At 47.0% G+C, this 12,222-nt stretch overlaps 1 protein-coding gene across 4 annotated transcripts in view; it reads right to left on the bottom strand.

Moving 5' to 3' along the window:
• Positions 1-15: 15 nt before the first annotated feature.
• Positions 16-12,222, bottom strand: part of fam222b (family with sequence similarity 222 member B) — a 34,404-nt gene continuing 22,197 nt past the window's right edge. For all 4 annotated transcript variants that reach the window (XM_022745946.1, XM_022745948.1, XM_022745947.1 and 1 more), the window contains 2 exons: positions 9,248-9,375; positions 16-3,762 (listed from right to left, as the gene is read on the bottom strand). In XM_022745946.1, coding sequence (XP_022601667.1) covers positions 2,063-3,762; positions 9,248-9,329 — 1,782 coding nt within the window. In that variant the 5' untranslated portion in view covers positions 9,330-9,375 and the 3' untranslated portion in view covers positions 16-2,062. The remainder of the gene's footprint in view (positions 3,763-9,247; positions 9,376-12,222) is intronic.

Below are 12,222 nucleotides of genomic sequence, written 5' to 3' on the forward strand. Positions count from 1 at the left end.
TACGGTTAAGACTCATTCAAAGCATAAATTAGAACTTTATTTTATTATTACAATATTACAAAAAGAGTAGCACAACTCTCACGCTCTTGCCTCTTATCTGTCGTACAGAATGACACAAAAGAAAGGCTTATGGACCTTCTTCCATTTCACAGCAATAGTACAAGAAACAAAGGAGAAAATAAAATTTAAATAACAAGCAAATCAAGTATTATAAATAGTCACAACTGCAAACTGAAGCTTTGAAACTTGGAAAAAAAAAAGTTACAGCTCTGTAACTACACGTTGCTAAAATATATAATTACAAAATATTACTCCTTTTCTTGCTTTCCATAATAAAGAATCTCTAAGGAATTGCCTGTCTATTCAACAAAACTTCATAAAATTAAAAAGACCAGAAAAGAAAATGCTGTTTCTGTGTATCCTTACCATCTTCTTTCTCCTTATTGTTTGGGGTTTTCAGTAAAACCATGCTCATTTGCAAAGGAAAGTCCAAGGACCAAACACTTAAGGCTTTTTAAGGGCTGTTAGGGAGTTAGGTGAACAAAACATGGGCGTCATTGTGTTTATACACACACACACACACACACACACACACTCTCTCTCCCTCTCTTACACACACACACGCACGCACACACACGCACACTCACACTCACCCTGAACTCTACCCACATCAGCAGGCAACATTCACACACACAATCATTAAATTTTTTAAAGTTACAGTAGTCTAGTAGGTAAGCCAGTGTACAATAAAATAAACAATGCATTTGCTGTTTCACTTTAAACTCAAAAGTCAGTTTTGTTTACCTCTGATCTTGCAAGTGATCAATTTGGTCTTTTCAGCCGGACTTCACATCAGAATCAGTAGCAACTACACAAAACTTAATTCACTTAAGTTCCTGCTGTCGGGATCAAAACTCTGGTTAGACTCTACATGACATTAGTAACACTATTATTTCTTCTACTCCAGAGTTTTGTCCTCGTCACTAAGCCGTCTCCTTCAAAACAAAGAATCTCAACATTCAAGTAATACATTTGTCATGGTTACAGAAATGATCTGAAAAAGGAAACAAAAACAAAATGGCACATCTTCATAACCGCGTGTCCTTGATAACCTGACTTTGGCCATTTTAAGGTTTGAGAGTTAAGCTTCTTCTGCACTTAACCTTTCGCCGTCTTGTTGCCAATCCTTCCTGGCACTGACAAAAGTCTTTTTTTAAACACCTGAATTCGTTGCAGCATTGAAAGCAGATCAGAGCATCACCTTTTTTTTTTCTTTTTCTTTTTTAAACATATTTGCTCCCTGCTGGATCTTTACTATGTACAAACAACTTGATTACATGCTTCCTTAACTGACAGAGAGGAATCTACCTTGAATAATAAATAATTACATTTAAAAAGAATGAAACCTCGGTGTACATGTGCATACTGCAAGCTGTGGTTTGTAGTCTCCAGTGTCTGATAGCTTTGCATTGTAACAAGATCATTACTCTCTGTTAAGTCCTCTAATGATTGTGTTTGATCTTGGAGTTAATATGAGATCTGAGCATCAACACCAAAAATGAAAATTAGTCACTTGTCTGATAAAACAAAACCAAAAAATTCCTGACAAAACAAAAAAAAAAAAACACCCGTCTGTAAATGTTTGAGCAGGGATCCATCTGCTTTTCTTCTTTCTTACATGCATAAGAAAACTTCACTGATAGGACTGAAGTTGAAATAACGCAGGATCAGTTAAGACCCAGGCACACAGTTAGACGAGTGTGATAGAGGGAATGACACACACAGTACAGACATGTTCACACACGCACATGAAAAAAGTTCCCTAAAGTGCCAGGTGAAGCACTCATCATTAACAAAAAAAATAAAAAGTAGCAATTGATCACTTGCAAGATTTATTGAAAAAAAAGAACAAAAAATACTGTTCTTCATTAAATATATTAATTTACCCTCTTTAACATTAGCGGTCATTTGTTTAAGTTATCAATTTAGTTTTATTCACGTGTTTCCTTTCTTAAGACTAAACAAAGGGGTTTGATAACTGTTGTGGAGACAAGGCCATAGCTTATCTGTACCCTGGGTGCTGGATGAGAGCGGTTCTGCCATCCCCAACCTCTGGCCCGACCCTGCTCAGAGTCGGCCTTTGCATCTTGCCCATCAACCCTAGATTCTGATCGCGGAAGTAGGGCGTCTGGAAGTCCCCACCCAAGTAATCTGCCGTTTGCATCAGAGTCGTCTGGGTGGAGGGGGTGGAGGAGGAGCTCGCTCCTAGCCTGTAATGGGGAGCCCCAGGGGGCCCACAGTCTAGCGTGGTGCAGCCCCCTGGGCCCGCACCGTGGAATGGCATGGCTACGTCCTGAGACCCGGAGCTGTCACTGTTGGGTGTGGGGAGGATGCTGCTGTTCCAAATGTGGGACTGGAAGTAGTGACCATTAGTGTAGTGGGCCATGGGACCGGGCATGCCGTTGTTGTTGACGGGGGGAGAGGGGGTGGGCCTCTCTATGGGAGGTTTCAGTGTGTAAGGCTGACCCACACACACCTCTGCAGGGTAGCCCATGCCCTTAAAATGGAAGGTGGGGTCCCTGGAAGGCTGCTTGCAGAGGTGGGTCCCACCGTTCTGAATGTGGGGTACGTGGGCCAACTGGTGCTGATTCCAAGAGCGCATCTTCTGCTGCTGCGTGTTGTGTTGTATCTGCTGCTGCTGCTGATTCAGATGCTGCTGCAGGTGGTGTTGCTGCTTGAGATCAGTGTGGCTGGAAGGCAAGTGGTTCATAGCAGCCACGCTGGGCGGAGGGTGGGCTCCCACCGGGGCCGTGGCTTTCTCTTGAGCGCCAATAATGCAGTTGGGTGGGGGGAAGCCAGGGGTGGCAGGGTTGCTGTGCATGGAGACCCTGGAGCAGGCGCTGATAAGCAGATTGCGACTGATGGGGCTGGGGTTGGCGATCTGGCCCTCGCACATGGAGGTGGCTCCTGCGCCTTGGGCTCGAGCTTGGCAGAACTGGTTGATCTGATGCACGATGGTGCTCAAGTCGGCCTGGTGGCCCTGGTGCAGCCCAGCGGCCATTGAGAGTGGAATGGTTGAGGTAGAAACGGTAACATTAGGTGGTGCATCGCCATCTGGCAGCTTTCTGCCCCCCTGCAGGCCGGGCGGCGGCTGCTGCTGAAGGTGCTGCTGCTGAAGCATGACAGTAGGGGGCCCCTGCGGTTGGCCAAGGGCTGGGTGCTGAGACAGAGTCTGAAGTCTGGGTGGGCCCTGAGGGTGCTGGGCCATGGGGGGAGGGTGTCTGAGGCTCTGGGTGTGACCCTGGTGCTGAGGGAGGGGCATCTGTAGAGTCTGAGGTGGGTCCTGCGGTTGGAGGGGTAAGCTTTGCTGCGACCGGGGAAGGTTCGGCAGAGTCGGGTGGTGGTTTAAAGTGCTGGTCGAAGCCACTTGGTACGGTCCCGTGGGGGGGTTCATGATGACTTCAGGGTGCAAGCGAGCCCGACTGCCGTCGAAATCCTTTAGGATGCCTTTGACTGTGGGCACCTTGACGATAGCAAGGAGGCCGGTCTTGGCACTGGCCTGAGACGACGGGTACGGGCTGTAGCGCTGGCCTGACGTATCCAGCCCGTTGACCGTACGGCGCACGTGGTTTCTCTGGGGGACCTTGACGCTGTTGGGGAAGATCTTGATGGTGAGGGGGTTGTTGGCAACCTTCTTAGCATATGCATCCAATTCTGCAGGGGTTGGAAATGGAGCGGATCTCATCCTTTGTGTGGTGTCCCCTGGGGCGGAGGACAGGACAGGTCAGAGGTAAGACAGAGACAGAAGACATGAAACGAAGAGAATGGGGAAAGAGGCTCAATGAGAGAGATAACAATCCAGGTAGAAGTGTATATACCACAAAAGAGCACATCAGTGTAATCTGAGCGGCTGAGAGGAACCCGATTTTGGAGGGCGCTCTCATATTCCATACCTCCCTGTTTTCCTGCTCAGACCCTCACAGCTCCTCTCACGAGAGACAAGATTTCATTCTCAGCTGAACTACTTGGGCCAACACATCCCCAGTCTACAATCCAATTTTGTGGTCGTGTCTGTAACTTTGAGGTCAGGAGCTTTTAGTGGCCTTAATTGACGTAGCATCCGGGCAAACAATAAGTATGCAGCTGGGGGGTTGGGGTTGGGGGGGTGGGGGGGTGCTGCTGCTCGCTACTGACTCACAAAATAAACAAAGAGTGAGCTAGGCAGCGATGGTCCCCTGTGGCTGCTTTGGGGAGAGGGAAAGAAAGAGATAGACGCAGAGAGCAGAGCTCCATGACAGCAGACAAGTAATCAGACACAGCAGCAGCAGCGGCTCTGATCTGCGGGAACACCTCCCAGGCCTCAGCTCGCAGACATTCGTTATACCTGCTAAGCACCGTGGTTAAATTTAACAGTGTCAAAGTGACAATGTGAACATGATTATGTGTTTGTGCATGTGTGAGCGCAAGGGTGCGTTTCATTCATGAGCCTGTTTAAAATGCAGGTGTTGGCTAATGTGTCAGTATCTTGTACAAATTGTACCGTTTTCGGTCCGTGTGGATGTGACTGTGTCTCATTTTAACGTGACTGTGCTCCTTTCCACTCACACTGAGAGTCAGTGATAATGGCTTTGGAGAATGACAGGCTCGTCTCCCCGGTTTCCTCCATCTCGCTGTCCCGATCACCTCGGCTCCGTCAGTCTGACCCACTTACACCGCAACATTCAGACTGACGAGCGCAGTGATCACTGGTCACTAACTTTCTCAATAGTTTTGTTGGAGGGGTTATTTTCGGTGCAGGTAAAATAGATGTCATCACTACAGCTCCTTCACTCTGTTGTCGAGTGAGCAGTAACTTGAAATGTCTGAGTTTCTGGCAGAGGTCTGCGGTTTCATGCGGCCGTGGCTGTTACGCTCAGTCTCACAGAAGGCGGACTGGGCTTGAGGGATGAGGGATGGAGCTGAACTGTGAGCGCTGACACTGCGGCACCGAGAATCGTGCCAACTGGCTAATTAATTCCTGCTTTATTTGTGAACAGGAAACAATGGGCAGCGATGTGCAGGGCTGGTATGGGGCGGCACACAGGGGGCTGCTGTGACTAAGTGTTCAGCCTGCTGATGGCAGCCTCATTAATGCAGGGGTCTGGGCCAAGGAGCTGGAGCTCGACACCCGACATCACTGAGGCCTAATGTCTGTCGCTGAATAAATGCCAGGGTAAGCAAACACAGATAAATGAACAGCAGCACACAGGCTCACAGACGTGCTGGGGATGGACTTCACCTGTCAAACGCAGGTGATGATTAACGACCTTGTTTGAAATGATGCTCCATATAGTGACATAGATGAAACAAATACAAAGGTAGTTTGATTTTACCAATCATCCCACCTAGCTTACAGGCTATCGGTGGGTTGTGCTCACACACCATGAAACTCCACAAAACCCTTCGATTAATGCAACTTGTTCGATCTCACTTCTCTAGATATATTTAGAGCTTGTAAGATTCTGGCGCAGCCTCTGCAACCGTTGTCAAAACCTTATGTCAGTGTAGCTCTAGAAAGGGAGTGAGTAGGTGGGAGAGAGTACCATCAGCTGTTGCGATGAATAAAACATCTTTCACCATTTTAGCAGAATGAGATCTACTGGATGAGAGCGGGACTGTGGACAGCATGAATGAACGGTACAAAAGAACACAGTAACTTAACATGTTTCATCTGTAACATCTGTAACATCTGTCAGGGTTTGCCTTCTCTCAGATGAGCTGAGTTGGGGATATCAGGGTACATACTGAGCCAACATGGAGGGAGAAGGTTGGGGTAATCAATACGAGCATGCAAAACTGATTGATCAGAGCTATTAATACCTATTTTCATCAGCTGAAAAAAACCAAATGAAGATTCGGCTTCTAATAAAATGAAGCAGGTTTTGTTTAGTAGAAAACCTGTTAACTGTGGACATGATGAGATGATAACAAGATGTATAAATGTAATATAATATACATGAAATCAATTATAAATTAATGTGTCTTTAGTATTAAACAATGTGCTGTTTTAAAGACAGAGAAAAATATATTTCACTTAAATAAAGCAAGAAAAACAGCAGCGAGCATGAAACTGGGAACAGTTATTTCTTTGCCACTGGCACTTGTATAATGAGTTTTATACTTAAGTTGTGAGACTCAGGCAAACAGCAAAGAAAGCAATGTCTATGTCTGGAAACTGACCAATCCATTAAATTGGAAAAGGGATTATACATTGTTAACAAAGCTTAGGCGGGCATTTTAGGGGAAAAAAAGCAAATCAGAAAAAAAAAAAGAGTTTAACAGAACTGCTGTAAAATGTGTAATGAAACTGGTAAATCATGGTTTAGCATTGTTTCCCATAACCGTGGATAAAATCGACCTCTTGCTGTTTACATCTGTTTAAGGTCCTGGCAGCTGTTGATTATGTGTTCTAGTGAGCAAGTGTAGCTTATTAGCATTTCAACCTTAACCTGAAACCTGGATTAGTTGAAGAGCTTAAAGCATCAAGGGAGGGTTAATGAGGATATGAGTGAAGTTTGTGGGCGGCTGCTGGTGGCTACGAGCATATCATCTCTCAGATCTCCAGCTAAGCACGTTCCCAGGGAGGGAAACGGGGGATAGAGGCCAGTCTGGCCATGCGTTAATTACCCCGCTGCTAGCTAGCTAGCTAGAACACAAGTGCACAGTCAGCAGGCACTAATTAGGGTTTCTTTTATTCAAACCACTGTTTTCATTGAACAAGGTTTAAGCAGCGGGGGGGGGGCTGGGGCTCATGCTGCTGTAAACTGCAATTTTCACACAAGAGCAGGAAATTAGGTCTGAAGCTCCAGCGTCAAATTAGACACATGAATTTTCTCACATGAAGAAAAAAAAATCCTCCTTAACATTTCAGCAGACTTTTGAACAGAGCGTCCTACGCTGACAGATCAGCATCGCAAGACCTCTGAAAAATGGAAAATATTATGAGAAAGAGGAAGAGGAGATGGTTGCTTTTGATCTCAGTTGGGACTGAGATGTGAAAATCAGCCAAGCGGTCCAGCTGTACTCACTGTTTGTTCTGCCTGTAAGAGCTGAGGACCCGGGGCCACTTCCTGGCACTCGAGTCATCCTGCCTGGAGGATGAGCCGTTTTCTCCGTGACCCGCTGTGTCTCAGCGTACCTGATCTACTCCTCTGACAAGCCTTTACATTTCACAGCCTGCGCCTGTTCACAGTCACTCCCTGATGATAAATAGAGCAGCTGCTCCGGCCTTGTCTCTGACAGCAACCTGCAAGCTCGTAACTTTAAACGACTCTGCACAGACTCACCCGCAGGAGAGAAGGCGATCTGGAGCTCTTAGAAAATAGAGGGAGGGAGAAACGTCAAAAGATGAGATTCTGTAACGCAAGACGTCGCGTTACAGTGCACTGAGTAGCTGAAGGGACAGAGGTCACGCAAATCGAAGCTAATTTTGTAAACTCTCCATCTCCAACATTTTTTTTTTTTTCTGGGAACTAGAGACTGCAGAGTATTGAAGATTTCAAATGACATCTAGTCTATGAGTTTCACCTAACAGCAGTCAAGCACATCTCCTCTGGAGTTAAACTGTCAAATTATCTTCAGTTCTGGGTAAATGACGGGGCTCTGGAGAGACGATGAGTCCCGTGGACAGCCAGGAGCCAGGCGGCGGTGTTACTGTAGGGCTGAGGCCTGGTTCTAGCTGTGTGGCAGCGCACAGGGAACTCACGCTTCAAAAATATGACAGCTGCACAACCTGCAGACATGCAGAAGGTGATCTACAGGGGCCGGATAGTGTATGTACAGGTTTTATTCTTTTTTGTTTGCTTTTTCCTGAGGTACTTTGATAAAAAAAAAAGAAAAAAAAAAAAGATTTAGTCTAAATGAAATACAGCTCTGTGCCTTTTGATGTAACACCATGTCTGTTAATAGTACTTTGAAGAGCAGATGAAAAGGAAAAGCATTATGAAAGAATGACGAGGAGGAAAAAAAAAAAACAACAAAAAAACAAAAAAAAAAACAGATTGAAATTACACTTCTAGGAACTGCCGTGCAGTGGGAAGCATGCTCCATCACCAAAATGGATTACAGTGTTGGGCAGAAAAGCAAATTGAACTCCAGTTGCGCCTCGTGCTCTGATGTGTCTTAGTGTGTCACATAAAGGAAGAGCAGAGAAACTGTCTAGCTGATGGCTGCACCATGTCACAAGTCTGCCTGAGTGAGGCAACAGACGCTGGCACTTAACAGACTCCCTCACGCTCGCTGATCTCCTGGGGGTTGGCTGATTACTGTGATTCTGAAATTACAGTCTTGATGAGCTGGAGCATTTTACAAAAAAAAAAAAAATTGCTGCAGAAATGGGTCAGGCTGGGGCTGAGTTCTACTCAGAGAGAAACTGGCAGGAGGAAAAGGAGACGTAGACTTTTCATGATTGAACAAACAAGGCTGACCAACTGGATGGGCCACGATCAATGTCTGGGAAGGGACTGATTTTCTTGGGTACGACGTAGTTGCAAGAATTTACATGGATGTACGTTTGAATGAGTTATAAAAGGAATAAATGATCATTTGCACTTTTAAAAACTGTGAAATGTTTAAACGTGTTTAGGCTGAAGAGATAGACAGTGCTGCCGCCCCTCACACCCTACAGGGTCTGAGTTTGTCTGCAGTTGAGCTGTACAATTTAGACACATTGAGTTAACTGGGCCAGTTCAGACTAGTCTGCTGTTAAACCGGGGCAGCAGATTGTGTCTTAAATTCACTCACATTACAGGATCATCAGGGCAAAACCACTCAGGCACAATCTGTCTGCCGGCCTGACAGTAACTGACTCTTCCTGATGGTGAAAAGTAACTGAGACGATCAGATGTAACACATGAGTGTGGCGATGGTGTTGTAGTAAGCACACAGGACCAGACAGATCTTTAGGGGCGATGAGGGAGGGAGGGAGGGAGGGAGGGAGCTAGTTCACTGTTCATCAGCAAATTAATGGCGCAGTTCATCCTCATTTCCCTTGAAGACAGATCTGTGGTCCTGGAGCACAAAAATATTCTTTCTCTCTTTCTGGTTTTAACACAGAGATGGAGAAGAGAACCAGGCCAGGGCTGGCATGGGGATCTGACGTGGGGTGGGCAGCAGGATTGTAACAGCTTGGTTTATTGTGTGGGATGGTGGTGGTAGTTAATAGTGTGTGTGTGTGTGTGAGAGTGTGTGTCTCGAGATCAGTACTTACATTTCTGAAGTCCAGTGTTCATCTGCGTGTGGGGGAGAAGCTGGAGGGGGAGGTCACCTGGCCCCGGCAGACAGGCCAGCATTTCACACAGACACTAATGCAACATGGGACACACACTTCTCCTCACACTGCAGAGAGAGAGAGAGAGGGGGAGAGAGGGGGGCGGTGGTCAGCAGTCAGACATAACTGCGAGGCAGCACATGGAGCGTGGCGATACAGAGGCTGGGTCCGGACTAATAGAACTCTGTGGCCGATCCCCGGAGGCTCGGGGCTGAGGGAGACATAGTTACCTTTCAATTAGAAACTGATTCACACCTGGAGCATCAGGTAAGGTGACATTTGATGCCAATAACAACTTCAATTAAACATCAAACAGCTGAAGTAAAACGGGCAGACTGGGCCCGAGGGGCTCGCAGCTTTAAATCGACTCAGTCCCTCCTCCTCCTCCTCCTCCTCCTCCTCCTCCTCCTTCTCCTCGCCCTGCATGTTAGTCAGCTAGTTGGACCCTGCTACCTGTGCTTTACCTCCCCGTCTCCACCAGACCATGGCGGAGGAAATTAATGACTCCTGTACACTCGAAAAGAACACACTCAAGATGCCTGGAGCTGACAAGTTAGTGAGTCTCTGATCGATACTGCAGTCCTCCAGACCTCACAGAGGCCTTTATTTTGGGGACATTAAACAATGGAGCCGGCTCAGGATGTGGTGAGGAGAAATGAACGAACAGGGCTACAGCTCCAATAAATGCCTGCCACTTTGTGCAATAACCTGATGTAATAGAGAGGGAGAAAGCGTTAGCCATGCTCCACTTGGCTTACTGCTGTATTCAAAACACCACAGATGCTTGCTTAATCAGCACTGAAGAACAGTCAGGGAGCAAATTAAGTCTACAGAGTCCGTGCCTTCCCCTTTTGCTGCGTGGCATCAGAAGAGGGCGGCAAGTGTGTGCAGACAAACAGCGTCTATGAGAGAGGCAATTACCCACAAAACAACCTTGGCATGCCTGTCTGCCGCAGGGTGATGGCTTAAAAGTGTCTTCCCCCCTGCAGGGAGAAGAGACAAGTGCAGGAAAGAGTGACAAAGCGAGAGAGAAAGGTGGAAAGAGAGAAAGACGGGCGGCAGGTTTGGGGTGGTGGGGTGCCTGAACCTTCTTTAAAAAGCAGGAGCTCAAAAAGGTCAGGATGACAGCTCATTTAAATCCTCCCAGTGAGAGGAGAAAAAACAAGCCTTAATGAAGCTGCCAGCTCTACACAGATACCTGAGAGCGCTGCACCTTGGGGTGCTGCAGGGGCAGGGGGGAGGGGAGGAAGGGAGAAAAGGGTAGAGAGAGGGGGGAGACTGGTGTGCGGTGGAGCGGCGGTCTTGAGACAGATCGGAGGATTTTGGGGATGTTTTGTGCCGTTGATGCTGCGTCACCCTTTCTGTTGCCCAGCCTCCCACTCCTCTCATCCTCCTCTCATCCTCCTCTCTTTCCCCTGCTTTCTGATTTACAGCCTGGACCGCCATATGGCAGCAATCCCTGCCCTCGATTCAGCGTGTCACCATGCATTAACTTTAATTGGCCTGATATGTTATTCTTTTCCCTCGGCCTTGGAAGGATTTTAGGTACATAGCGCCTTGATGTCAGCAGGCAAGATTTCCAGCCCTCTCTCATTTATCAGGGTGCCAAGATTTCACACAAAGATAACCGCAATCTCTTTGACAACAGGCAGGTTTGGGGTGGAGGAAAAGTAAATATCAAATACAACAGTGTCTTTGCTTGGGGTTTCAAAAGCAAAGCAGTGGCAGGAGAATGAAATGATGAGGGGAAAAACCCCCGAAAAAAACACCAGCATAAACTGTCACTTCATTTGTTATAAGAACACACACATCAGAACACTACAGGCAGAAAAAACAGCCAACAGCCCACCAGCCCAGCCCCTTCCTGCCTCCCCCACAGCGCCCCTGAATGTCAGAAAACTGTGCAGTGGGGAGTGTAGCGGCAAAGGTCAGCCTATGGTAATGCCCCAGCTGACACTCTGCTTTACAGCGGAGAGCAGGAGGAGATGAAGCCCGACAGACAGAAGCCTGACGTCTACTGACTCGTTTATCAGCTCCACTGCCACAGCGACTTCAAATATACATCACACGCCAAACACTGTCGCTTTCTACAAAGGCAAACACCCCCACATGAGGGGGGGTGGGGGGTTTCAACACATTACACTGTTTGTATCCATAGCAGGATGACTACACCTGACAGAGTCCAGACAGAGACTGAGCTCACTAAAAGCTGGAGGTGCCTGGTTTTAATTACCCTGTGACCACCAGGCAGGGGGTCCGTCTGTCTGTCCGTCCATCCGTCCATCCATCCATCCATCCATCCATCCATCCATCCATCCTGGTAGGTGTCTACCTCCGTGGCTTAGCAGCCTTTGTCACACAGAGACACAGCCCCTCCTGTCCTGAGTGGAAACAAAGTTGTGTCTGTGAAGGCCGAGCCAGCTGGGCAGGCTTGTGAAGCAGGGATTGGCTTGGTGGAGTTTAGCCAGGCGTCTCACACTATCAGCCCCATGCAGACAGACACCACGGGGTTCTCAGAGTATTAGGGGGCCCCCGTGACTCGGCAAGTCTCCACCGGCTACTTATAGAACCGTAATAAAAGTGTGTGAATAACTGTGTGGCTTTCATTATAGACAAATAAAGGCGTAGCAGACAAAGCAGGACTTGAGCAAGTGATGCACATGGCTTGTGTCATGTGTCAAATTGCTCCCATAAAAGCTGACCTATATTTTCTTTTCATTCCTCAGCGGGAGAGGAGAAAAAGAAAGCTGTCTGCAAGTAAAAAAAAAAAAAAATTTGCAAAGAAGAGAAGAAGACCAGGATAGATGGAAACCATTTAGGAAATTAGACCAGTAACTGCATTCATGTGCAGAATGCTTTGATCAATATCCACTCCATCAGCTAGGATCTGCATTTATTAGAAATTTGGGAATAGC

Source organism: Seriola dumerili, unplaced genomic scaffold (assembly GCF_002260705.1).
Source record: "Seriola dumerili isolate Sdu_G_001 unplaced genomic scaffold, Sdu_1.0 BDQW01000091.1, whole genome shotgun sequence".
NCBI classification, from domain to species: Eukaryota; Metazoa; Chordata; class Actinopteri; order Carangiformes; family Carangidae; genus Seriola; species Seriola dumerili.